Source organism: Larus michahellis, chromosome Z, assembly GCF_964199755.1.
Source record: "Larus michahellis chromosome Z, bLarMic1.1, whole genome shotgun sequence".
Classification (NCBI taxonomy): Eukaryota; Metazoa; Chordata; class Aves; order Charadriiformes; family Laridae; genus Larus; species Larus michahellis.
The window spans coordinates 2,293,611-2,321,396 of record NC_133930.1 but is presented as its reverse complement, the minus strand read 5'-3'; the positions used below and the strand labels follow the sequence as shown (position 1 = coordinate 2,321,396).

The window sequence follows — 27,786 nt, the reverse complement described above, 5'->3', positions numbered from 1 at the left end:
AGGGGCTCACCACCCTCACAGCAAAGAATTTCTTCCTCAGATCTCATCTCAATCTCTAGAAGACAGGTTACAGAGGAAGCGAGGAAAAAGAAAAGACCAAAATATGTGCAAAACCAGAGAAAATGGCAGAGGCAAGTTGCAGACAAACAGCAACAAGTGCCAGATATACAGCTTTTGCAGAAAGGGGCGTCTTGCAAAGCCAGAGCAGAGGATTTGGGGTGTGAAAGCTCCTGGGGATGGCAACAGGAGCACCCTTGAGAGCAGGGAATGCTGAAGGTGGTGGAGCAAGGTCAGTCCGTTGTGAGGAACAGAGTGGCACGGTGCCTTCCCCGGGGCCCTTGGTGCCCTCGTCCTGCTCTTGCCCTGAATTTGAATTGCCTGGGTAATTTCTAGAGAGAAACCCTCCTCCGCGTGCAGTCTATAGGCAGGTAATGAAGGCATTTCCAGACGACTTATGCCTGACTGGTGGAAATTCACTCACTCAATCAGTTTTCTGAGCTCTTCAGCTTTCACTTCCTCCCCAATGTGTGCTTTTCCAGCAGCCAGAAAGTTCCTGAAATGCATGTGGCACGTTTGGCTTGCAGGAAAAGCGGGTGGAGAATGGCCAAGAAAGCTGTACCAGGTTGGGGTTCCTCCGCTGCTGGCAATGCTTTTGCTGCTGCGGAGACCACAGTTTGACTTAAGGCGTGACACGCTCTAATTAAGACAAAGCAACGATTGCAGGCAGAGCATATTGGTTTGCTGGTTATTTTAAATTATTCTTGCATAAAGTCGTGCTGGAAGTCAGAATCCCAGAAGAAAAAACACCCGAGCTGCAGACTTCAACCTGGGATTTGAATTCCGTTTCCCCTGAGGCGCACTTTCTGTAGATGATGGAGCTGTTGATTCTCACTCGGCCAAAATTCACGCTCAGGGGAAGACGCAGCCAGTGCCACCAGCATGGCTGCGTGGCCTTTCTCTGCAGGGTGATGAGTACCCTCCATCCCGCCCTCGTGCGCAGGCACATCCAGTGATGCCGCAGCACGCCCTCGTGCCTAACTGGGGCTGCTGGGGGGGGTCTCAGCACCCAACTCCCAAGCATTCAGCAATTTTCAACTGCGATAGGTTACCCTGAAACAGCCCCGAGAGCTCCTAAATGTCAGTTTAACTCCTTAGGTCTGGCTCACTCGCTGCCCGGTTGCAATTGGAAGCGTTCAATCCTTTTTTCTTAATGTTTCACCCCAAATCATGGATTTTCTGGGTTACATCATGTGCATTCGGTGCTGTTATTTTGGCTGCCATTGGCAGCCCTTTTGTCTGCTCCTCACCTCGCATCCTGAACCCCCATGTTTCTGGCTTTGGAAATGTTGGTGCCGATCCTCAGGATCTTGCCAGGGCTCTGTGGACCTCAGGGCTGACTTGTGCGGTCCAAGCTTTCAGCCTCTTAGTTTTCCTTTCTGATTCTCTCCTCTTCAGAGAGTATTTTTCTCAAGCGCAAAATTAGGTATTTGTGACAGTCCTGTCTTCCTCGTTGAAAACAATTCTGTGCCCTAGGAGAACTGTCTGTGTGGGTTTCTGTAACGCGAGTATTCGCGCAGGCCTGTGGAATAGCTGTAAAAACCCAGGTGCGATGGCTGGAGGTGTTTGGAGGAAGCTGAGAAGGTCCCATGGGAGAGAGGAGGAGATGGAGTGTCGCGGTTTAACCCCAGCCAGCAGGCAGGACCATGCAGCCGCCTGGTTGCCCCCAGCTGGGATGGGGGGGAGAATCGGAACAATAGAAGTGAGGAAAGACGCAGGAGTTGAGATAAAGACAGTTTAATAGGTAGAGCAAAAGCCACGTGCGCAAGCAAAGCAAAACAAGGAATTCATTCCCTGCTCCCCATGGGCACGCAGGTGTTCAGCCATCCCCAGGAAAGCAGGTGACTTGGAAAGACAAATGCCATCACTCTGAACATCCCCATTCTTCTTCCTCACCTTAATATACTGAGCATGACACTGTGTGGCATGGAATAGCCCTTTGGTCAGATGGGGTCAGCTGTGTCTCAGAATCACAGAATGGTTTGGGTTGGGAGGGACCTTAAAGCCCACCCAGTGCCACCCCCTGCCCTGGGCAGGGACACCTCCCACCAGCCCAGGTTGCTCCAAGCCCCGGCCAACCTGGCCTTGAACCCCTCCAGGGATGGGGCAGCCACAGCTTCTCTGGGCAACCTGGGCCAGGGGCTCACCACCTTCACACCAAAGAATTTCTTCCTCAGATCTCATCTCAATCTCCCCTCTTCCAGTTTAAAATCATTCCCCCTGGTCCCATGGCTCCCCTCCCTGCTCCAGAGTCCCTCCCCAGCTTTCCTGGAGCCCCTTGAGGGACTGGAAGGGGCTGGAAGGTCTCCGCGGAGCCTTCTCTTCTCCAGGCTGAACCCCCCCAGCTCTCTCAGCCTGTCCTCCCAGCAGAGGGGCTCCAGCCCTCCCAGCATCTCCGGGGCCTCCTCTGGCCCCGCTCCAACAGCTCCGTGTCCTTCTGCTGTTGGTGCCCCAGAGCTGGAGGCAGCACTGCAGGGGGGTCTCCCCCGAGCGGAGCAGAGGGGCAGAATCCCCCCCTCGCCCTGCTGCCCACGCTGCTGGGGATGCAGCCCAGGCTGCGGGGGGGTTCTGGGCCGCGAGAGCACGTTGCCGGGGCGCGTTGAGCTTCTGGAAGTGGAGGGCGAACAAGGGAGAACAGGCGGGAACGGGGCTTCCGGACGCCCGGACCCCGCGGCGGGTCCCCGCTCCCCCGCGGGCGCGGCGGTTCCTCGGGCGGCCCCCAGAGGGCGCCCCCGCTCCCCGGCGGGGCGCTGCGGCGGCCGCTCCGCCGCCGATCGCGGCCCGGCGCGGCCCGGCCCTCCCGCTCCCGCCGCCCCCGCCCCATGGCCGCCGCCGCCGCTCCTCGGGCTCAGCAGGTTGCGGGCGGCAGCGCCCGCCGCGAGTGAGACGCCGCAAGCCCTTCCCTCCCCCGGCGGCTGCTGGCCGAGCCCTGCCGGGAAGGACGCGCCGCTCCCGCCTTGCACCGCTCGGGCTTCTCCGCGCCTGCACCGGGGCTTCCCCCTCTTCCTTAATTTTATTTTTATTTTTTCTTTACTTTGTACGGTGTTGGACATGGAGCCACCGCGACTCTTTTGATGCTTTTTTTGTTTTTTTTTGTTTTCCTCTTTCTCTCCTGGGGCAGGATTTTTCTGTGTATGTTTTTCCAGCGGTGGGAGGACCCTTCCCCATCCTTCTCCATCTCCTTGAGTTAGTTCCCCGCACGCTCGGGAAACCTCGGAGCCTCCTGGACTGAATGCAACTTTTTTTCCTCCCTCCTCACCCCTTCCCCCTTTGCTGAGCCCTGTCAGCAGGGACGGAAAGAAAAGCCCCGGCGAGGAAGAGGAGGAGGAGGAGGAAGGGGCTGTACGTGCATGTGTGGTTGCTGCTGGTGCTCAGGACCCCAATCTGTAGGTGTGCGTTGAAATATGGAGAATAGTCTTGGATGTGTTTGGGTACCAAAGCTGGCTTTTCTCCTCTTCGGGTTTATGCTGGCGAGCCTGCATCCTCGAGTCTCCGGTAAGTCAGCTCTTATTTGCCTTTGCGCTCCGGGGTGAGGGTGATTTTTCTCCGCATCCCAAAGCAACGTGCCCGTTCCTTTTCTGCTAATGGACTTTTCTCCCCCTCTGCGAGCATGATGTGGGTTTTTTGGGGGGTTTTGTTGTTGTTGTTGCTCACCAGCGTGAGCTTTCACATCACTTCCCACAGCTGGGAAGGGGGAACCGGGGTTAGAAGCGCCTTGCGCAGCCTTGGAGAGAAAGGGCAGCCCTGGAAAGAAGGAAATCCATGGAAAATAAAGGAGAGATGTGGCAGGAGGTGGCATAATAGGTGTGGAAGTGTGTGTGCCGTGGCGGTGGTAGGGTTAGTTCCCATTCTCTTTTGCACCTGATCCCGCTTGCGATTGGATGTATTTGCCTGTAGCTTTTTGGGTCTATGTGCTGAAACCATGGGAAGGGGTTGCCTTCCCTGGGTAAAGGAATAAAAGCAGCAGCCGAGTTAGCAAGGCAGCAAACGCAGTTATCTGCAAAGCATCTCCCAACTCTATCAGGCTGCGTTTCTTTGGGGCTGCACCGCTCTCGCCGCGCTTGGCAGGCGCATTTTCTAATTAAAAATGGCAAAGGCAGTTGTGTCGGAACAGGGGTAGGGGAGGAACGGAGGGAATTGGCACGGCGATGCTCGGGGGCTACTTGCGCGGGAGGTAGAGAAGGGCTCGGCGGTTCCCAGGTCTCTCATTCCAAAAGAAAGAGAAGAGAAATGGGAGCGTGAGCCAAGAAGTGTTAGGAACTAAGAAAGTGCAGCTTTGATTTGCAGGAGGCTCGGGGTGTGAGCGCATGGTGGAGGGAGATGCGTGCAAGGAAATGTTATTCTCCGGCGCTCGTTTAATTTTCTCTGAAAGAAAATGAGGAACACTCCAGTAGGAGAAACCTTGGGAAGCTGGGGGTGGGGGGGTGGGAAGTCTGGAAAATACAGAAAAGGATCCGAGCACAGGTCTGTGCGCGCTGCTCTGGCAGCGGCGACGGAGGAACAATGGGAACCAACTCCCCACACCGCGCACACCAGCACTGAAGCAGGGGTTTGTGATGGGGAAAGTGCTGCATACGAAACGTTTTCCAAAAAAAAAAAAAAAAGATCCTTGGTGTCTTCTGGCAAAGCTCAGGTTCTCAGCTGTATGCAAATGGCAATCGCCCGTGGAGGTGGTCCTTCCTTTCCACAACCGGGTGTATCTTTTGATTGTCCTGATTTTGGGGAGTTAGCAAGTAAACTGGAAGATGCTTCTCTGCCAGGGCTGGAGGTTTACGTTGTGTGCATGCGTGTCCCCAGCATTGTCCTCTGCAATTACTCGCGTGGAAGGTGGGACCTGGGCAGTGGCAGCAGGATAATGAATAGGTGGCTCTCCTGCCTTTCCACCTTAAAGGCTGGGAGCTGGGAGACATGGCAGTGATCCTTCTTCGTGAAAGATGATTGACTCGCAGGCTCTTTGCCTGCCAAAGGAGGGGATGGAGCGAGAGCCTCTGTGTGTGAGAGCCTGAGGAGGGAAGGAAGCCGTGTGCTGTGTCAGGGGCCAAACGTGCCGCAAACCCATCGCTCCCACAGCATCGGTGTTGTTTTCTGCTATGTGGATGGAACAGGCTGTTTTCCAGCTGCATGTACCGGTTGCGCGTTTCACACCCCATCTGTGATTACACAAGTGTTTCTTGCACTGATTTTGAAGGTGGCGTCTTTGCTTTGCACCCGATTCCTTGAGCTGCGTCTGCAAATGGGCAAAGTTTTTCCCAGCGTCGCAGCCCCGGGGGCCGTCGTGAGTTGGTGCTTTCCTGTGGCCATCCCAAGTCAGCCCATGAAACCAAATAAAGCGGATCTCGCCCCTCTCGCTGCCTCTACTCGCTCAGGGTGGTGTTTCCACTCCATCCGTGGGCAGGAGGTGCGGGCAGCGTGCTGTGGCTGGCAGGGTCCCTGCGCAGCAGGGCACGGGCAGGCAGCGAGCGCAGCTAACAAAGGGCTCCCGGAGATGCTGCACAATGGGACTGGCTCCTCTCCTACCCCAAGCCCGGAGCTGCCATGCGCGTACAGGGGTGCGTTGAAAACTTCAGCGCCGAAGGGCAGCGGCGCGGGCAGGGACACGCTGCCGGAGTCAAGTCCTGCGCCTGTCATTTGCCATTGTGCGTGAGGGGGCAAATGTTTCAGGGGCTGAGACAAAAAGTAAAGCGCAAGGGACTTTTCATGGTTAAAAGCACGTGGATGGGAGGACAGATGACGGGCAGCGTTTGCCATTTTGGAAAGAGACCATGGAAAACATGTTCCCGATAAAGGCAGATGTAAATTCTGTAAATTCTTGATCACGACGGTGTTCTATGTTTTGATCTGCCTAGGTATTAAAGTAACCACCAACGACTTTCTCTTCTTTTTGGTCTGTAGGTGGGAATTTAACTCAATCTCAAAGGGTTTGGGTTGTTTTTTTTTTGTGAATGGCTTCTGTGTTTGGTGTCTTTGACTCCCACTGGATCTCGGTGAGGAATTTAGTGGTAGTGCAGCATGTCGGAGCCCAGCGCTGTCTGGGTACTGTGGCAGTCACTTCTGTGAGTGGTGCAGTATAAATCACCAGTGACCTGTCACAGCATCCATTTCACACGTGCCGCGGTTGCCCTCTGTGTTAGGGGGCGTGTGAGCCCCCACGTGTATTCGAGGAGTGGGGTAACCTCCGTGCGCTCACCGGAGTGTTTTTAAAAATGGAAATGAGCTTAGTTGAAGATGAGCGATTTCCATTTGAGTAGTCGTCGCCCTTCTATAGTTTGCTGAATATTTCTGTATTCAGCTCTTCTTGTTTTCTGTCTTTTTGTCCTCACTCTCCCGCCTTCTCCACGTCCGTATGGATACAGGAGCGATCCCGTCTTCAAAAACACAGTCAGGAATGTTTGTTTTCAATGAGATTATGCCACGTGTAATGATGTCCGATTTCGCACTCGGTTCATTTATCCTTGACCGCTACTCCCTTGTCCTTCCCGATACAAAACTTAGTGTGGAAGGTCTGTTCCAGGGGCTCAAGACATGGAAGTGCCTTGAGGATATTCCTTGCATTTCTCTGTCTGAACCCGTCTTTGATTGCCTGTTTTCTGCTGGGACAGTAAGAGCTTTGGGGCAGGACCGTAAGGTTTTTGCTCTGCAGATTCGCAGCAGGATGGTGGTCTGCAGTGAGGGCTTCCAGGATCAAAATGATTCATAAAAGCATCTGCGCTTCTCAAACTTGGAGAAGAAAACCCGTGAGGCTTCTCGTTCTGGATGCAACTTGCAACGCAGGCAAGTTCTTCACATCATCCCACCAAGTTTAAGTTGAGAGCCGGTGTGCTGACCTTGCTCTTTGCTTTTCCCTGGAGCAGCCCGGGTGGAGATGGAGGAGCAAGCGCTGCCTTCTCCCAACCCGCCGGGGCTTTCCCTCCACGGCCAAAGAAGCCGAGAGCCTGGTTTTGCTTCCCGTGTCTCATATTTTGACTGGCAAAAGACTGGTGTTGGATGTGGGCTGGTATTTCCCCATAGCCTGTTGTTTAACACCATCCTGCAATAATCTGGGCTCTGCCTGAGCTCGTCCCCGAAGCATGTTGCATGTGACACCTGGGTTGGCCTTTCTAACGGGAGACTGCTGTCAATCCGGTGACATGACAGCTAAAATAACTCGTTCAGAGTCATTCATCAGATGCTCGGCACACGGATTTTTCACCAGATGTCCTTTAGAGGGCCAGTACCGATTTTTTTAAATGTTGTTTTTACAAGATCAAATAGCGCCACAAAATTGAGCGTTACCTATGTGCCTGCTTGGCGTGGCGAATCCAGCCGCAAGGCTAAAACCCTGCGGTGGGTTTGCACCTCCGTTCCTGGTGGAAAAGGTTCTCGTGGAGACTTCAGCAAATGCGTTAACGTGAGTCAGCTGTGAAGGAAGTTTGCCCTTTCCTGGTAGTTTAACGTCTTCCCAGACTAAAGCTCGCCGATTCCCCTCCGTGCTGCCTAAGGGAAGGCTTCGCTGTGCAGGTGTAGGGACACTCAGACCTAAAGGTGACACATGAGCCAACAGGTAGGTTCTCGCCTCCGGTTTGCTACGGCAAATCCCTTGATGGATGCGATGTTCAGAGTTAGTCCCTTTGGGTATCGAACAAAGCTGACCCTCAAAGAGGGGACCGTGTTTTCACGTGCCTAATTTTCCCTTCTGCTGAAATGCAGAGCTGTAACAGCGTGAGTCAGCGCAGCCAGGCTCTTTGTTGTAATACAAATAGATGGAAATTTCTTAAAATGTTGGCCTTGCCTGAATAAAAAGTATACTGACAAATTCCACCGAGGCTTTCATGATTAATTAACTAAAGGCAAAAAAATGCACTTGCTCTGTTAAAATTATCCCTTGGGTGAAACGTTGACCTAATTTTTTTTATTTCCATTGGAATCCAAAGTAAACACGTTGGCCCTGTCCTCGTTTCCCTTCCATCCCTCTTCCCGCAGCCTTGGTGCCCCGGGCTGGGTGGAGATGCTCCTGCCCCGGAGTGAGAGCATCGACTTGGCCAGAGGAGCGGTCCCCGCTCCTCTGGAAGGCATCCGCCACCGGGTGCTCTTTGCTATTCCCAGAATCTCCGAACATCCTTATTTTTCATTTGCCCGAGGGAATGAATTCCTTTCTCCACGCTGGATGGAAAATTCATCTGCCAAAAAATAGGTGCCACAACGTTCCTCATCCGAACTGCGAGGTTGCGCCGCAGGCGGAGCTGCGCTTAGGTGGTTTGCAGGGAACTGGCTTTCCTGTACTGGTTTTTATGTCATTTTCTACCCGTCTCCCTGGTGACTGGTTGTGAGGCTCACTTTAAAGAATTCCTTCTCAACTGTTTGTTGTGGGGACGGCTTGTAGCGTTCCTGGTGCTGGTCCTTGTGAAATAAATCTACTTCATGTGTCCATCACCCATCTCCTCCTCCCCATCGCCTTGTGTGAACGTCACAGTCTGTTTTACCACTTCTGCTGTTGAAAAGCGACAGCCGTCTCCTCTGTGGGATAAAGGATGCTTGGGAATCTTTGTTTAATACTGGTGGAGAGCCTCCGGCATTTGAGATTTGCTCCTTTGGGTCTCCTGCACAGCCTCCCGTAAGGAAAACTATCAAACTGTGGAAAGCAGTGACTGAAAGTGGGGCGTTATCTCCTGATTTCTGACAGGAAATTCACTGGTAAAATAGAGTATATTATTCCTGAAAGGTAACACATCAGATAATTGTAAACTTAGCAGAATTGTTTCTTTCTGACAATGTTTCTCAATTTCAGCTTTGATGTGAAGGGCTACAGCTAAATTGGGCTAATGACAGAACATCTCGCTCGAGAGTTTGGAGATGTCTGCACTATAAAGGAAACTGAATTCTCGGCGAGGCGCGCAAAACGCGCAGTTAAATGTCTCAATTTCTGTCTCGGTTGATGGCAGTAATTTGTCGATGGTAATGCCAATACGTGCTGTAATTTTGTAAATGCTCTGAAGTATTCAAAATACATTGGAAACGACGCTAAATTGCTGCCCGAAGTTTCAGCAAAATATTGGTTGTCAAACAGAGAAGCTGAAGGAATAGTATCTTCTTGGAAATTGCATTATTGACTGAAAACTGGGTATCTTCTCACCCTGCAAAGTAGAGTTTCAAACAAGGAGACTACTGACATTTTGATGGTTTTATTTACTTTTATGGTACTTTAGGGTCAAATTCACTGGATTGATTGTGGGCACCCAGCCCACGGTCACAGTTTCCCGGGCTCGAGGGCTCACAAGGTGGCTCCTCTCCCAGCTTGGAAGCAGAAGGTGAACAACCACCACCGTTTCCAAAGCTTTGGTACCAATTTCCGTCTGGTTTGGGAAACAGCGTCCTGACCAGCTGAGAAGTTTGACTCCTTGAAACAGATACACGCTGTCGTTCTCTTCTGGGGTCTCGCAGCAAGAAGAAAGGGTGACAAAATAGGTAAAAGTGTAAAATATATATACTGGCAATGATATAGAAAAGCTTCTGCTCTGAGCACGGTGAAACAACCCCAACCACCAACGCAGCTGTTCATGAAAACATTTGTTGTAGTTGGAGAGGGTAAGGTAGTTGGACACTTGCTGTGGCACTGTGTTACAAAACACAGAATTTACCCAGATTGCGGAGGTGGTGCTTGCGCGACGTGGACGTTCCGTGGGATGAGGATGTACCGTGGGAGGTGAGGCTGCTCGTTTGGGAGTGGATGGAGAGCTTAAGAAATCGCAGAGTTATGGCTCTTTTGAGAGGCTCTGTAGCTTAGCAGAGCTAAGGTCAGCTCTTCCGTCGCCAGAAGAGCTCTGCGATGAATGACAGTCTCCTAGTTTGTATGTTTATCATTTATATATAATAGTTTCACAGCCTGGCATCCACGTTCTGTACATGCTGTCAGTCAACAGAGACTTCAGATCTTGTGCTGACAGGGTTTGTCCTGCACAGGTGAGGAGCTACATTTCTGTATTTCCGAGTTGCTTTTGCTTATTGCTTTCCTTTTTCCCCCTCAATATCGTAGCACCGTTCTTTCGTGTCTCCTGTTGCTCAAGTTTTTGTTTGCTCCCACTGCGTACCTCCCGTCAGCTTCACAGCTGCATGATGCTCCATCAAATCTCAGCGCAGCACTGCAAGTACAGGCTGTTTTGGTAGAAATAACAGCCAGGTTACTCTTGGATACGGGTAGTTTCATAGTGAAAGATTAAGGAAGTAGAGAGATTATGGGCTAAAGAGAGTGGGCTAAAGCTAACTATTATTTTGCACTTCCCTGCTTGCTCTTGGGGACAGTGAGCAGAGAGAGATTGTCATAAAAAATAGTGGCACAAAGTTTGTTTCTTCTCCCGGTTGGTCCCAAGACGAAGCAACTAAGGAGGAGTCCTCACTTGAGCACGTATATGATACGCTTGTGCGTGCGCTTGGGATCTCGCAGCCAGGATGGAAACAGATAGTGTCACTAAAAGGGGAGTGATATGTTCATTTAGTCTGTTCTCCGTATGGATGGTCCATGTAACTTCACCTATTTACCTGCGCCCATCCCTGGCCCGTAGCTGTGCTGCCCGCCGGAGCAATCCTGGCGAGCCAGAGGCGGTTGCTCTTGGCATAGCTGAACACCGCCCTCATAAATACTTTTTTTTAGAGGCTTAGTCCAGGTTCCTTGTGCCTTTTTCTTGGAGTACATTTTGTGGCAGGACATAAAAGCGCCCAGCAACCAAATCTGGTTCAGTGAATCTGAGAATCTCGGTTTGAAAAGCATCTGAAGGCTCGTGCCTATGTTAGCGCTGTGACCTGCAGCTAAACTGGTGGGCACTTCTGTCTGGCCATCAAGCTCTGAGAGCAGTAATTAGGTGAAACATGACAGCTCGGGACAAGGTCAATTGATATAATTGTGTAAAGTGTTTCTTTCTAAAGGCAGGACTCCCAAAACCTTGTAATTAGAAGCCGAAGGTTGCTTCCCTAGGAGTGGAGTCGACTTAGGAGCATGGAGTGGGCTATCTTGGGGCTGGCACCAAGCACCAGGCAGAGTTGGATGCTTCATCCTTGGCCCACAGTGACCCAAAAGGGCTCATTTGGTGCAGAGTTCATGCATCAAACTCCTTCCCCCGAGTGTCTCTTTGACACTCTTCCCCTCCCTAGCCAAAGACTAAAAAGCATTTTAAAAGTACTTTGAGTTTCTATCCACAGTATTCATTCTTTTTTCCCTATTAGAAGCACCAGGGGAAGAAGAACGACATTGAAAAAGGCTTGAGGGGCCTTCATCCGTATTCCCTTCCTGTCTTTTTTTTTTTTTTCCTTCTCTGCCTTCTGATGCTCAGAAGAAGAGGAAAAAAGCCCTTAAAACTTTCCCTCAGCTCTTCCCTGATGCTGAAGACACACGACGGACCGTGGTTGTGGTGGGACCCAAACGCACCAACCTGTTGAACTGCTGAAGAAGCAGCGGGTTTTCTTGCTCGGGTTAAGGTTTTGATTGTCATTGTCTTGGTGGCAGGCGGTTGTGACAGATCCCAGGGAGGACCGAAACAACTTCTCGGTAGGACTGTAATTAGTAATTATGATTTTGGCTGGAATTTGTGCTGAACCACCCGCAGAAATGCCTGAGCGAGGGCTGTGGAGGAGGGTGGTCCAGAAGAAGGGGGTGTGTATTTGAGGAGATGGGTATAGACAGCATTTCATGTATACATATATATATATATATATGTATATTTAAATAAATATATATTTCCCGTGGTTGCAGTGTTGCGGGGATTTCCCTGTATTCATCAAATCCTGCAAATTTCATACTCATTTCCCAAATGTCACGGTGCTTGTGTTTCCCTTACCCAAAGTGAAAATCCTATTTCCTAGTTTGTCCCTCCTTTGTTGTATTATAGATGCTGCTGAACGTGCTGTTGGCATGGCTGGTTATCCTCATTTCCTACGCGTTCTGTATAAATTTGGCAAAATGGCCCGCAGTCACCCCCCCCACACCCCATCCTGCTTAGGAAGGAAGCTTCCTGCGTGGTTTTCTGCTCAGAAGAATAAAAAGGTTTAGATGAATTATTGAAGAGGAATCTGTCATACGTATGAAAGTAGTTAACGGTCTTAGATTTAGATTTTGCTATTAAAAATTGGCATTTTCCTATATTTATTTACGGGGGCTCTGGACCTTTTTATTTTCCCTGGACACAACGAATACCGTGTCCTCCTGTGTGAGAAACAGCGTGAAGCGAATTAAAAAATTAACTGAATCCGACAGCTCTTGTTTTATTGTTTATGATGAGGAGGATGCAGAACAGAGACGGTTTCATACCACTGGATAATGTCAGAATGGCTTTTTTTCAGTGTCCACAGAGAGTTATAAAGGTAGAAATGTTTTGTGCCTGTGACAGAGATGCCAAAAAGGGTTGATATCTCCCGTGGTCCAAGCGTTGAGGGGACATTTAGCAAACCAGCGGCATAAGGATGCTTAGAAGATGTTAATTCATCAGATTTTAAAGGCGCCGTGGGACTGAGGGTGTTGTACGCTGCAATGCTTTTTTGCAAAAATCGTGAGGTTTCATGGTTTTAGATTGCTGAATGGTTTTGACACGCAAAGTAAGAGGCTACTCAGTTTGTGGCAATTAAAACTGTGTGCTTTGGGAGAGCCAGGTGTGGGTTCTAAGAAATACATTCCGTTCTGGCGGAGACTGTTACACATGGCTGTTTGCTGTGATCTCCCTCTCGCACAAACACTATTTGTTCTTTGTTTTCATTAATCTGAAATAAAGGTCACCTGGATGAAAGATTCCGGAGAAAACAGGGTAAACAGCTGTATTTCCATACTGCCCACACAACTCTCTAAGCCTGCAGTAATGGAGAATAAATCAGATTTTTTTTAAATTTTTTTTTTAATCCATCAAATTTTAACGATTTAAACAATTATAAAAAGAGAGAGAAAGGTTGTTTCAATACATTAGGCCAGACTCTCCACCTGAACAAATCTTCACCGACTTCCGCAGAGACACCTTCCCGTCAACAGAGTCCTCCTAACGCAATTTGTTGTCGATCATTTGCATTCCTTAAATGCTCACGTAGATTCTCGGCAACCAAATAGCTTTGCTATAGCAGGTGTATTGATATTAGAAGGGTTGTTAACATCTCTCCAGAGGGGGATATTCTGTTACCAGTAACTCTATCAAGCGTTTCCATCTGTGTAGGGAATTTGTCAGAAGCTGGTGTGATGTTATTAAAAGTATTAGTTATCTCTTGATTTGTGTCTAATTGAATTACATCATTAATAGAACTCAATTACAATCAATGGAAAATGATACCACTGCGAGGACAGTGGCTGCTCGAGGTTTTGAGTATCGCTTTACGCTCAACCGACCGGTCGCAAATGGGGCAGCGCCGTGACTTTCTTAAGGAGCAAATTTTCCCATCCTGCTGGAGGGGAGGTTTCCTCCTGAAATGGGGACGCTGGCTTGGAGCCACCCGAATCCCTTGGCACCGTCGCTCCGTTGCAAACTGTTTTTTTGTGAATCGAGTATGAAATGGTTTTAATCTCCAAACACGCAATAGAATAATACTCTGGCTTTTTTTTTTTATTTCTTTTTTTATTATTATTATTATTTTCCCCTGATGCTCCTTACATAAGCTTAATCTGTCTTTATCACGAATTCTTGAAGTACTGTGGAGTGAGGCCGCTGATGAAGAGTCACAGGGGGCATCCCTGTGTGTGCCAAACCCGGGCTGTTGGTGGTGTGCTGTGACTCGCGTTACTCCTCTTTTTGTGTCAGAGCTCGCAGAACATCCCAGGAACGCCAAACGCATCTGCCAATAACTGCAAAACCAGCTAGCTTTCCAAAAGAGACCAAATCCATGAGACTCGGGAGAACAAGCTCAAATTCAAACAGTGAGAAACCGGAGCAGAGTCCAAAGTGGACTGTTAGTCCAAGGAATCCAACGTGGCAATATCAGAGCGGTGGATTTCCGGCCTTTTTGCTGAGTTGGAGATACTGGTTGTAGAAATCAAACTTCTCAGGGAAGTGGAAAGAAAGGTGTAGACTCGTGCTTGGTTGTTTACTTCGCTGCCCACCAAGAGATGACACCAGCTGCTACTGGTGGCAGCGAGACCTCTGCCTGCAGCAGAAAGGCAAAAGGAAAGATGTTGTATCGGACGATACGGAGCAAACAAGATTATCCATCACCCATGAGACTCGGAGAGCTATACCGCCAGGAGTATGTTAGAGCAGAACCCTGGGCTATATTATACCATTAATTTTTTTTTAAAGTAATGCTCTTGACAGGTTTTAATGGGAAATTCCACTTACAAATCGATGGTGTGATTCAGTCCTGTATTTATTAACACATTCCTCAGATTGCAGATGAGTGAAACTACCTGAGTACAATTCAAATGGCCCTTAAATGTGGAGTGTGATCGTATTTGAGTGTCCGATAATTTACAGTGCCAGACTCTGTCTCAGTAAATGAGATCTGCCTCTGTGCATTAATATGCCAAATACCTGATAGCAAGAACTATTTCATTAGTTCTGATTGTTCCTGACATCTCCTACGTGGCCAGGAGTTTCCCTGCGTCGCCCTTTGCTGGGCTCCGGGCTTTGCCGCTGAATGCTCTGTTCCCATATGGTGGGTAAATGGGTTGTGTCAGAAAGAAGTAAACCTTTGCACAAGGTCAGTCTGGGTCATCGCATGACTAAAAAAACATCAAAAAAAGCCAGACGCTCCTGGAGCCTGGGGTTAACTTCCCCTCCGTCAGCTAAACGAACGCTGGTGCGGAGGTTTCCATCCCAAGTGCTTCTCCTTGGCTGAGCCGTAGAGCTGAAGGTCCCGCGGTCCTTCCCACTGATGGCTACAGCCTTTTAAGTGTCCCGTTGCCGTTGTCCCCATGATTAAATAAGGATGGGGTGGTGGATGTCACGCTTAAGACAAAACAAGCGTGACCACCTCTGAGAGATGGTAAAACACGTTGAGATTCCGGTAGTAAAAAGGTACGACACAACAGTAACGTATGGCGGTCATAAAATGCTGATCATCCCAACGCCGGTGAGCTCCAAATGGGACTAGAGTTAGCCTGACGATAAATTAGATTTTAAAAGGTAGTTCGGTGAATGTATGATGAAAATTTGGCCTCTTCGTATACGATCTGTCAGCAACTTCTCTGAATTTGTTTCTCATTTTTTGTAGAGCGTTTCTTGGTGGCATATACATTACTCCGTAAGATAAAAAAGCGAGCAGCTAACGGTTTCCAAAATCCATCCCTAGGAATATAGCGTATTTGGCTCCTGGGAGGAAGTTGGTCTTTTAAAATTATAATCCGTAAACATTTTCCCAGAAGTCTTTGGCAGATGCCTCCCAAAACCATGACTGAAAAAAACCATTGTCAACTGTCGGGACTGGAAGGGCCACAGCTAATGAGCACATCCCGTCCTCTGCTCCTTCTTGCAAATCCTGCTTTGTACTTTTATTTTTTATTGTCCTGTGGGAGTTTTGTTCATCCTGACAGAAAGTCGATTGAAGCGGAGGAGAAGGGAATAGGACAGTACAGCACACGACAGCGCTGTGCTCAACATGTGCTGCGATGCCCGGACAAAGCTGGATTCTGGAGCCAGCCCAGCAGCTCGAAATGCTACGACGGCTTTTGTGTGTCTTGTAGCTTTGGGCTTTCATTTGGTGCGTATCCCTAAATATATAACAATGTGATATCTAGGGAAGAAAACTCCTTAAACGATCACAAAAGAGGCCGGAAGGGTGGAAGAAAGGGCCGTTTCAGTCCTGTTAGCATCAGCCCTTGCAGGTGCCCAGCTGTCATCTTCTGCTCCGACAACCGCAGTTAAAACAACTGCCAGATTTGGGATCAGAAGGGATTTTTCCCCTAACGGCCAGATGGCCGGCGACAAGTTTTCCCCCCTTTCCTGTTGAGTGGGCTTCCTAGCATCTTCTGCTCCATTCAGGGACATCAGTATCCCACGGCTCCTCTGTTAGTTACAGTTTCTGGTCTTTATGGAGGTCGTAAGAAGGGTGCCTGCAAGTATTTTGGCTGTTCATGGCATGTGGTGAAGCTTGATGGACCTTTCTGGTGTAGGTGTCTGTGTAAGTCTTTTATGGAGTAGGCTGGATGAAGCTGGTTGTCCCCTCCCATCCAAAGCCGCATGTGGGGTCATTCCTTCTACATGTTTGGTCTAAGACCAAGCTGGACGGGACTTTGAGCAACCTGGGCTGGTGGGAGGTGTCCCTGCCCAGGGCAGGGAGGTTGGAAGTGGATGATCTTTAGGGTCCCTTCCAACTCTAACCATTCTATGATTCTCTGAAATTGGAGCCCCACCTGCTGGGACCTCCCCGCTGTGAGCGATTCCTGGTGGGAAGTAATCTCTTTTAACTTCACATTCCTGGAAGCGTGTCGTCTAAGGCAGAGTAACGTGTGTTAATCCGTGGAGAAAAATAGTCACCTCCAGGTGGTGAATGGTCTGCCCTGCCGTGAGGTCTGTCTCGGGGTAATAGTAACCGTTACAAGGTACCTACTTTATTCCTCCGTAATTGAAATTCATTTCTAGGACTGTATAGTATTAAGAAAACCTGAACATCAGCGTTTAAAAAAAGACACTGACTTTTTGAGTCTTGTGCAAATGATTCTGATTGTGGGCTTGGTATTGAATTAACAAAGTGACCTTTGTGGCATTTACCTAGAGCAAACGAGGAAAGGGAGCCGCTGTAATTAGGGGCAGTGCAGACAGCAAGGCTCTTTATCAAAGCTTTGCCTTGGAGCATCGGGTGCCTCGAGCAAGAATCCATAACTGGAAGCGGGGGCAAGGAAATGCTTATTATCAGAGGGTTAGGGCAGATCCTCTTGAAACTTTGTTGTCTACTAGATCACGCGAAAGAAATGAAGCTGAAAGTCGACCAAACTCTCCCGTATGTTAGAAAAGAGCAAAAGGCAATTTCCTCTGCCCGTGTTTTCAAGCCATTCCCGCAACGCTGTTTGCTTTGAGAAGGTCACCCTCCTCATTTTAGGTAGTGAATCAGGGAATTCTCTTGTTTTGTTTTTTTTTAAATGAAATTCTTTGTAAGTGTCCCATAATAAGAGATTATTTGTTTATTTTATTCTTTTGGTAACAAATTAAATGTAAAATAAACAGAAATGTACTTTCTGCAGAACTGGACCAGGACCTATTTGTTACTAAGCCTGGAGAAGAGAAGGCTCCGGGGAGATCTTCCAGCCCCTTCCAGTCCCTCAAGGGGCTCCAGGAAAGCTGGGGAGGGACTCTGGATCAGGGAGGGGAGCCATGGGACGAGGGGGAACGGTTTTAAACTGGAAGAGGGGAGATTGAGATGAGATCTGAGGAAGAAATTGTTTGCTGTGAGGGTGGTGAGCCCCTGGCCCAGGCTGCCCAGAGAAGCTGTGGCTGCCTCATCCCTGGAGGGGTTCAAGGCCAGGTTGGCCGGGGCTTGGAGCAACCTGGTGTGGTGGGAGGTGTCCCTGCCCAGGGCAGGGGGTGGCACTGGATGATCTTTAAGGTCCCTTCCAACCCAAACCGTTCTGTGTTTCTGTGTACCAAGTGACGTATGTATTTAAGCAGGTATGTTGGTGTGTGTGGTGCTGTACTTGCGTGTGGTTTGGTATCTCAGACATTCCTGGGTGTAGACGTATAGATACACATATGCGTGTGTACACATGTGCACATACCTGTATATAATGTCTGCGCATGCACGTGTATCTACAGTGAGAGAGAAAACGCAAGTTCTTGGTAGACTGTAGTTAGAAAAGCAAACCAGCTCCCTAGAAGAGCTGAAAGAAAAAGCACAAGTACGCACTACTGTGTGAATTGCTTTTTTCCTTTAGAAATTGTGATCTAACATTTAAAAAAAAAAAACAAGCTAGAAAGATTTGACTTGAACTGAATGTTTTGGTTATTATCATAGGGGTAAAACAGTCACAATATCGTTTGGTCCTCTGAGAATCAGAAGTTCAATGCCAGATTAAACGCATCCGAGCGATCTTTTGCCACCCAACGCAGATACTAGTTTTGTAAAGTGAAATAATAGAGTGCGTTGAAAGCCATAGAGGTGGCAATCTCCCTCCCCCCGTCGAGAACGAGAAAATTTCACATAGTTTTGATCTATCGTGTAAATTAGCCCGATAAAGTGGCGTGCTACGTCTTCATTAAAAGAGGAGACAGTAACCGTGAGACCATGTAGCGTGATGGCGCGGGGTTTTCTGTCGTTCTTTTGTTGCTGGCTGGGGTTTTTTCTTTTGAATTACGACTACTGGGTATTGGTTTTGCACTCACGCAAAAATACGACTTTGTGAGCTAAGTATAATCGACAGACGCAAACGCACGTTTGCCCTGAAAGATGTGGTGCTTTATTAAAATGTTGTATGTTCGTGATCAGCGCGTGGATTCATTAAAAATAATTTTTTAAGTAGAAATGTAATGTCTTCTCCTGTAAGTTATAATAATTAACAGTACCCAGGGAGAGATTTTATTGGGATAAATCAGAAGTATGATTTCGTGCCAACTTTTGGCCCCCTGGGGTTTTCTTATTTTCACTTCCAAACAGCGATAAATTATGCATTCTACATACAATTAATGTGTTTTTAATGAACAATTAGGAAATTGCTGTGGGATGAAATTACTGTGAGGTAAACTTTGACTTCAAAAGAAAAAAATCGCCCTCTGCCTTTATACCCATGCCAAACTTTTCCTGTGCAAGTTTTATTGTCTTTGCAATCTCTTTCCATGTTTTTCCTTGCCTGTCTAAGTCTGGACCTCTCTAAAAGCTGCTTCTTATGTGATAGGAAAAAAGCTGGTGGTGTTTTGAGTTTTCCCATACTGGAGGACAATTTGGGCGCAGAATGTGTTGTTTCCTCCTGTTCCTGCGAATCGGTAGTCACCTTAACCCGAGGTGGTCGCGCACGTAGAGGTGCTGGGACAGGAATCGGGTGCACGAGGAAGAAATTCTGCACCGTGGTAAATCCCCGCCACCCCAATGATCTCAGCCGAGGTTGAATTTGGGATTAGGATCGGGGCTTGATAGACACAGGCGGAGCTTTCAGCTTCTAACACGGATTTATTCTATTTGATAGAATTTGATGCCAACCGACTTTCTTTGTCGAAAGCAGAATAATTTTCTCACACCCGTGTTTCAGGAGATGATTGGCTTTGTATGAGCAAAGAAGGTAGAGGTGGAGAAGGCAAGGAGAAATACTGATTTATAATGCATTAAGCTCGAGCTTTACATACATAATTTGGCTCCTGTGTTTTGTGATGGGGAATATCTGTCTCGCAACAATGCTTGGTTGGAGGCGCTCGGTATTTTCCAGATTGGTACTGGTGATGGCTGGGTGCAGTGTGTTATGTATGAACGTGCTGGTTGATGTTCAGCCTGATTCAGTGGAATCGCTGCAAGATGCAAATCTGTTCCCGTTTTACTGTCGAGCAGCGCTTTCATTGCTTTTGGTTCGCACAACAGCGGGACCGCGTTTTCAAGTGCTTAATATTTCTTAAGTAGTTCAACAACCTGAAGTTCTGGCGCTTAGGAGGCGAAACAAAGACGCAAAATCCCTCTTGTTCGTCAACAAATTAAGGACTTGCTTAAATCCCATTCCGCACAACCCAAATAAAAGCTTAAGAAAACGTCCCTTTACAGCACGCGAGGTGTAGGAGTGCCTGGTCCGTGCCACGGTCGGGGATGCCGGCTGCTGTTCTGGCTTGTCTTGCAGTAAATTAAAGTTTGCAATGCTCTGTCTTCCCACGTCTTCATAAGGATCCAAAGGGCCTTTCTTATGCCGTAGAAGCTGGTGTTCAGGTCTGCCTTGCCACCAGGCTTGGCTTTGAGTAATTAGAAGGACAGAATAATTGATTGGTGATGTTTCTATTTCTGGGTTGCTCATTATTTTAAAGTGAAGTACTGTAAATGGGCAATCAATATCAGAGTAAAGGGACATGACATCACCTTCTGGAGCTGCGGATTTCTCTTCCTTTATTTTGTCATTTTGTGAAGTCAAAGGACAGGAAAACCACGGTTCAATGTCTGCTGGGACCAAACCTCTAGAAAATATCCTCTCTTGGCGTGAAGCCCTTTCGACGTGCTGGGATCTTTCCAGGAATAATGAAAAGTCCTTTGGCAAACTTTCTTGAAAGGACTCTCTCAAGTTAAGTGCAGACCACGTTGTCCAGATGGGTTTCATCTTAACTGTTGAGCTCAGAGATCCTTTTTCGATCCGGTTTGACCGAGGGGTTAAACTGCTGGGGAAATGGGGTGTTTCAGAGCCGTAGAATGTTATGAAGAGCTGCTCGAGGAAAGGCAGCAGTGTCTGTACGCTCCTGGGAAACAGGAGGAGACCCAAAATCAAGGCACCAAGTCAGGCTCTAAGACTTTGGCTGCTGCCAGGTGTGTCTGCATTGGAGAAGAGTGTGAGCATCGTCCTTCAGTGCAGTGTCCCTCTGTCCCAGCAGTGGCTACACCCATGAAGGGGCTGTTGAACCCCTTTTAATGTAGTATCCGTCTCTGGAAGGAGGTCTCCCAGCACTTGCTTGTCCTCTGCTTTGCAGAAGACCTGGTTTTGGTTCCTCCTGCTGCTGACCCACCACCACCAACGGTTTATTCAGATAATGAGACCAGGCAGACATTTGTTGTGCAGTTGTTCACTCTAACAGCAATATCCAAAATCCTTAAAACAAGCCATTTTTTAACTCTTTTAAAAACCAGGACGACACGATCCTGCCCAGGGCCAGCCGGAGCACAGCAAAGAACCATCTGCCAGCTCTTGTTCTCTCTAATCACGAGCAATGGTGTTCTCTTTCCCCCTCGCGCGGGGGATTTGCTGCGGCTCCCACTGGGCTGTTGGCATTAGAAATTAAATGCAGTCAGACCTGGTTAATCCCCATTTTGCTCAGCCGAATGCCTGGCTGACCAGAAGCCCCATGAAGCAGACACGGTGAGGATGCGCCCTGGTCAGGACTGGACTCACGGGGCTGAAGAAGCACCGCGTTTACACCAGTTTAGATTAACTGGGCTGGATGGAAAATGGAGCAGAGTCTTCCCTGCTCTGTTACTAAATAAAGCAGGAAGGCTGCAGGTATTTTGGGGTCGGGGCCTCTTCTGCGTTCCGTGACTTCGGTGCTTTGATGGCTTTTTGTGTTGTACGAAAGGTAGGAGCGCGTTGGGGCTCTGAAGGACACAGCACGATCGCTCGCGCTGGTTCTGCCCCAGGGTGACTTTTTGTCATATTTATGTTCCTTTTCTCCAGGGAAAAAAAATAACAGTAAGAACAGCAAAGACCGAATAATAAACATAATCTCCATTTACTGTAAAACACCTCTTCTTGCATATACCGTTCGTTTCTTTTAATGCCAAAAGCACTCGGAAAAGGCCACAGAAGAAAGAAAGAAAGAAAGGGGGACTTAGTTGGCCTTTACATGCCCTGGTGGGATAGATTTGCCAGCAGGAGTATTTTCCACCCCGTGGAGATGGGCGGGAGGTTCAGTAAGTGACTTGCTTTTCCTTGATTCATCTTTCTTCAGCTCTGAAATTGGGTCGATCCTGTAGCGTTTATCTGAGATGGCGTTAATTGGGCGGATCCTATATAATCTGACTGTGGCGGCGGGTAACGGTGAAAGCTCTTCCACAAAAACTTACCGGGGCATTTATTTCTAAGTGAGTTGTTGCCCGAGATGCTCAGAAGAAAGGGAAAGAATTGCATAAAGAAGAGAGTCAGAGAGAAACTGGAGAAGGGCGTTGGGTGTCCAAATTAAATGCAACAGCAGTAATTTTTAACGCGGAAGAACCGAAAGACGCAAAAAGCAATTATTTGCCCATCTCTAATAGATCTCAATGACGGAGCTTTTCTTTCCGCCACCCCACACGTGATTGTGCACGCGTGGGTATGTATACTCCATATAGCTCCGCATTTCCAAATATACATAACCCTTGTGTATCTCTTTTCCGTAGAATAAGTTGGATTCTGAAGATTTGTGGCCTTGCGAGTACTTGAAAGTCATATTTCAACTTTCTTACTTGAAACTTGGGGTTTCAATTAGTTGGAGGTTTTTCCCGTTAACACCCAGCTGAAAACAAGTGCTCAGAGCTGTTTGTCCCTTATTTCAGTTTCTGGTAATTGCAAATAGATTGAAAAGATTTTATGCAAATTTTGTTCTAAAAATTAATCACCCTCCACAAGAAGCCAAAACATGATGTTTTTTAAGAGACCTGTTTTGAATCTTCAACCGTATCCATGCTGGGCTGCCGTGATAGATGAGCTCAGGGCTGTGCTGTGACTTCAAGCTCAGAGATCAAACGTTTGATGGATGCTCATACAAATATCTGATGCCTAATAACAAACTAAATAGGAAAAAGTTTGGAGTACGGCATCCAGGAAGGAGCAGTCCCATAGGAGAGTGGGGATGGTGGGCTGTGAATTAATGATCAGTCCCTTGTGCTGCTGAAGTCAATTAAAAGCTGGGACTGATGGACATTTATGTCCTTTTTGTCCATACGGGAAGGGATTTCTGGAGGAGTAGTAGATTTTGCAAATGAAAATCAGGGTAGCTTCAGCAAGTTTGCTGATGACGCAAAACTGGGAGGAGTGGCTGACGCACCAGAAGGTTGTGCCACCATTCAGCGAGATCTGGACAGGAGTTGGGTGGAGAAGAACCTAATGAAGTTCTACAAGGGCAAGTGTAGGGTCCTGCATCTGGGGAGGAATAATCCCGTGTGCCAGTAGAGGCTGGGGTTGACCTGCTGGAGAGCAGCTCTGCAGAGACGGACGTGGGAGTCCTGGTGGGCAACAAGTTGCCCATGAGGCAGCAATGTGCCCTTGTGGCCAAGAAGGCCAGTGGTCTCCTGGGGGCCATTAAAAAGAGCGTGGCCAGCAGGTGGAGGGAGGTCGTCCTCCCCCTCTACTCTGCCCTGGGGAGGCCACAGCTGGAGCACTGGGTCCAGTTCTGGGCTCCCCAGTTCCAGAAGGACAGGGAGCTGCTGGAGAGAGTCACTTGTGTCTGATCTGCCTTTTGTTGAGGAGCATGAGCATCATATTCCTAAAGCCAATGCTGGGCCAGCCCAGAGGCTGCATTATTTGGGCGGAGCTGGGAAGCTTTTCAGCGCTTTACTACGGCATAAATCCTATTCTTACCCTGATTTACCTGCGCTCTTTTGAAATGTGAAAAATATTTTCCCACCGACAGGAATATTTTCCCAAAAGTTTGCAGTTTATTGATGGTCAGAAGCGAAAAGTCCTTGGTGTGTGACAGAGAGGTCTGAGGAAAGGAACGGTGTGCCTCTGAGGGGCTTGGGTGGTGGAACCGATCTAATGACTTTTCAAGGAGAAATTGCGTTGGGTTTGCTTGCAAGGATGTGGAAAAGGATCAGGTTTTGGAAGGGGCTTCTCCTATCTGAGCTGGACAGATACCAGTCCCCTGTTGATGGGGATTTTTTGATCCAGCTGGTTGCTTTCTGTGGGTCTGAGGGCTGTTTTAGGAAGGGAAGGTTGCATCCATGGGGCTTGTCTCTGGGAGATTTGTGTGTTCTTAAAAAGATTAAGGAGGCTTTTGAACATTCTCCTTTGGTTTACTGGAATGCTTTGGCTTTTTTTCCATTCCGTTATTGTTTTAAAAAAGGGTTGTCCTTGAAGCCAGAACACAGCAGTAATATATTGCAGTAAATCAAGTGCGTATTAACTAAGTGCATGTAATTATTCCCACTTTTCTCACGAGTATTTGCTGTTATCTCTTGCAAAGTTATGCCTTGGCTAGATGACGTGGACGAGGCACTAAACTATTTCAGGACGCAGGTACTGGGTGTTGCCCCAGCCCAGTGCTCAGCTCCAGTTCAGAAGTAGCGCTGCCTTCTGCCTTCACTCATGGGAGTACGGAGGGATGAGGACAGCTCTGGGCACTTCTGGGAATGGCCTTAGTTTTCCTGTGAGCGTCATTTCTTTCAGTGTATGCTGTTTAAGGACACAAGTTACGAGGTCCCAGAGTCAACCAGCCTAGTTTGGGGTGTCTACCTGCTGTGGGAGCACAGAGGCAGAGCCCGTCTGCCTCGCTCGGACACTTGGCCTACTCCTAAATACTAAGTGCCCAGAGAATCATAGAATGGTTTGGGTTGGAAGGGACCTTAAAGCCCACCCAGTGCCACCCCCTGCCCTGGACAGGGACACCTCCCACCAGCCCAGGTTGCTCCAAGCCCCGGCCAACCTGGCCTTGAACCCCTCCAGGGATGGGGCAGCCACAGCTTCTCTGGGCAACCTGGGCCAGGGGCTCACCGCCCTCACAGCAAACAATTTCTTCCCAATATCTCATCTCAATCTCCCCTCTTGCAGTTTAAAGCCGTTCCCCCTCGTCCCATGGCTCCCCTCCCTGCTCCAGAGTCCCTCCCCAGCTTTCCTGGAGCCCCTTGAGGGACTGGAAGGGGCTGGAAGGTCTCCGCGGAGCCTTCTCTTCTCCAGGCTGAACCCCCCCAGCTCTCTCAGCCTGTCCTCCCAGCAGAGGGGCTCCAGCCCTCCCAGCATCTCCGGGGCCTCCTCTGGCCCCGCTCCAACAGCTCCGTGTCCTTCCTGTGGTGAGGGCTCCAGAGCTGGGTGCAGCTCCAGGTTCTTCTAAAGCAAATGCCTAAGCTCCCTCTTTAGTTACTGGAGAAAATGAGGTTACTTTAAAGACCTCCAGAGGAAAATCCTGTCTGTCAAGTTAGTGCCACGACCAGCAGGCAGGCTGGCCTCGGGAGGGTCTTCAAAGGCTTCAAGCTGTTGACCGCTTCAGTAGGCACCAACATTCAGATGCATGCTAGAAACCAAATTAGAGAGACCGAATTTCCCTGGCAGACCTTCTTCTGCCTCCTAAGCAGTCGGTGAAGGAAGACGGACCCCACCAGGACTCGCTAACGATCCGTTAGCAGCAGAGGAGGAGGGCTGGTGAGCCGGCACCTCCACTGGTGCCCAGTGCGGGGTGAACCATAAGGTCATGATGAAACATCTCACGAGCTGTTTAACGGAGCCCAACAGAGAATAATTGCGAAGGCAGAGGATGTGCAGTTCTCTCGGAATTACTGAGGTGCATATGGGTAAGGATTAGGTAACGTCTGTGCCCTAATAGACCCCGTGAACGTCATGCGTATTGGTGGCCCCTTCTAGGTGATGGAATCTCACTCCTGATTTATGAACCAACCTTCCCAAGGAGGGAAAAATCAGAGGGACGAGGAACTTGTATAACGCAGGTGGCTGTTAGCGTTAGCAACAAGCGCTGCCTGTCTTTTGCCTTTGAGCTTTATGTCACGGGGCAGCGTGGAAATCACGGAGGACAAAATGACAACAGGCTAAGAATGATAAAAGAAAACCTATCCGAATCAATTCGGTATAATGCAGTGAGTGATGGGGAAAGTATATGAGGCTCCTAAATTTGTGCTGCTTGTCTTATGAGAGCTTAGCGATAAATTGCTCTCCCCTAAGCAGGACCTTGATTGCGGTGATGGACAGGCGGGTGTGGAGACTGGAAATCAATAGCTGGGATAGATTCAGACAGGAATCATTAGTTTGCAGGCAGTGGAGACCGAAATCTGCACGGCTCAGTCACTCAGAGCTCACGTGGCTTCAAGGGGACATAATTTCTGACAAGAATGGCAGGATTTGGCCCTTAAAATTTTCATAAGTACTTTCAAGAGGATTTATGAATAAGCTTTGGGTCCAATTTTATTAGCAATACTTGTATAATACATCAGCTTATTACGGCTGAACGTTTCTCCTTCCAATGTGTGGTCTTGGGGCGGGAAAACCTATTTACTGCACAGCTGAGATGCGCTGATTTTGTTCATTAGCCGGAGTTTTTGGTTCTCTCGGATGCCTCTGTCCTTCTCTTTTGCTTTGTCTTAGCTGAAAAGATTCATGCGAGGACAGGACAGAAGGAGGTTTGAATATTTCTCTGGAAAAATCACACCACGCCATTCCCCGCAGTAAAACCAGCAGCGGAGAAGTCGTTGGCAAATCCCGGCTGGGACCTGTGTGCGCCAGGCACTTGTTCGGTGAAATGACCTCGGGAACTATTTTTGCAGTAGGAAAACAGCAAATGACTTTGCTGAGAGCCGGAGATGGACCGTCAGGTCCATAACAGGGAGCGCAGACAGCCTTTTTTGGGGAACTCCTTTTTCTCAGGTCCACGGCCCTTGGAGCATCTTCCACCTCAATAAACTGCTCCTGTCGACAGCTGGGGCTTCTCCACACCCAGGAGGGTTTCCGAAGTCGCTGGGCCACAAAACATCCCCTTGCCTAAAAACCCAAACGAGTTTCACCAAGCGACCGGAAGGCAGAAGGGGCTAATTTTCCCCTTGTATTTTGATTTTCCTCCTGTGTTAAGGTCACCGGCTTCTGTGGGTGAATGGAGATGCTCAGAATGAACGCTCTGGTACTTGGCATTGTGACCCTTTGGTGATGGTATTTATGAGCTTAAAAGTTTCTTTTTTGAACGTTGTATTTGACACAGCGATGTATTGGTACAGATAAAGAGGTGTAGATAAAACCACATACGCAAACGCAGGCAGAATTAAAAGCTTATAGTTATCTATAGATAGATTAAGGCCCCGGGGGAGGTTTTTAGAGAGTGGGTTGCTCTCAGAGGGACATAGGTACCAAATTCCGATTTGTGTGAATAAATGTATAAGCCAGTCACTTAGTACAGCAAGGTCAGAATAAAACCAGAGGCTATCAGAATGTTAAAAGTACTGCCAGAAACGTAGAGTGGTTTTTTTAGTCCAAGATGTGGTAATGAAGAAGGCAAATGATGGAGGACTTGAATTTGGCTCCTATTACAAAATTTTAGAGTTTAATTAGTTGTAGCACTTCTGTCAGTTCATCTTCAAGCATTGTATTAACTGAACAAGTGTTCTGTGATCATCTCCGTATCTTGGGCTTAAAAAAATTAAATAAAGTTTTAATGCAATTATTTTCTGAGCAGAATTAACTCTAGAAGGGTTTTGCTGCCAGAGCTCTCACATTATATCCAATCCTAAGATAAAGATTTTTTTATTATTGACAAAATAATTTCACATACTCAGTATTACTCATCCTGGATACAAGGCTCTTGGATCCTACATTATTCTCTCATAGGAATTAATTTCCTGGCCTGCATTTTTTTGGGACGAAAGGGCGTTAAATTCAGCAGAAAAGAACCCTAAGCCCGTAAGAGCTTTCAGGTTTATGAATTTTAAGTTATTTTTATAATTTTGGTGGGTCTGGCTCCTGCCGAAGAGCAGAAAGAGGAAGGATTGCACTGGCGTGTGCACAGATACAAATTAAATCACAGCTATTCTGCAACAGATACTAATAGCGGATATTAATATTAGGTAAAAGCTATTTTGTACACCTCTGTTTAGTGATGTCTATATTAAATCCTGTAGGTGTAACTGACATTGATAAATGAAGCGGAGGAGCATCCTCACTCCCACGGGCTCCGCTTCCCTGCTCCGAAGAGCTGCTCCCTGCGTGATGGGGCGGGTTTTACTGGGTCTTTGCTGGACCCACCTACCCTGCAGAGCCCAGGGAACCCGGCACCCCCACCCAGACCCCCGGAGATGCTGCCCGGCTCCGCCGACAGCCCGCCCCATGGGTGCTCAGCCTGTGGCGAGGGGCTGCGTCCTGGCTCTGGTCCATCCCTGGAGGGGTTCAAGGCCAGGTTGGCCGGGGCTTGGAGCAACCTGGGCTGGTGGGAGGTGTCCCTGCCCAGGGCAGGGGGTGGCACTGGGTGGGCTTTAAGGTCCCTTCCAACCCAAATGGTTCTGTGATTC

The 27,786-nt window shown here is 48.5% G+C and overlaps 1 protein-coding gene across 2 annotated transcripts in view; it reads left to right on the top strand.

The window, feature by feature from the left end:
* The first annotated feature begins 2,651 nt into the window (after positions 1-2,651).
* Positions 2,652-27,786, top strand: part of DCC (DCC netrin 1 receptor) — a 592,501-nt gene continuing 567,366 nt past the window's right edge. For both annotated transcript variants that reach the window (XM_074568848.1, XM_074568847.1), the window contains exon 1: positions 2,652-3,552. In XM_074568848.1, the coding sequence (XP_074424949.1) occupies positions 3,462-3,552 (91 nt within the window). In that variant the 5' untranslated portion in view covers positions 2,652-3,461. The remainder of the gene's footprint in view (positions 3,553-27,786) is intronic.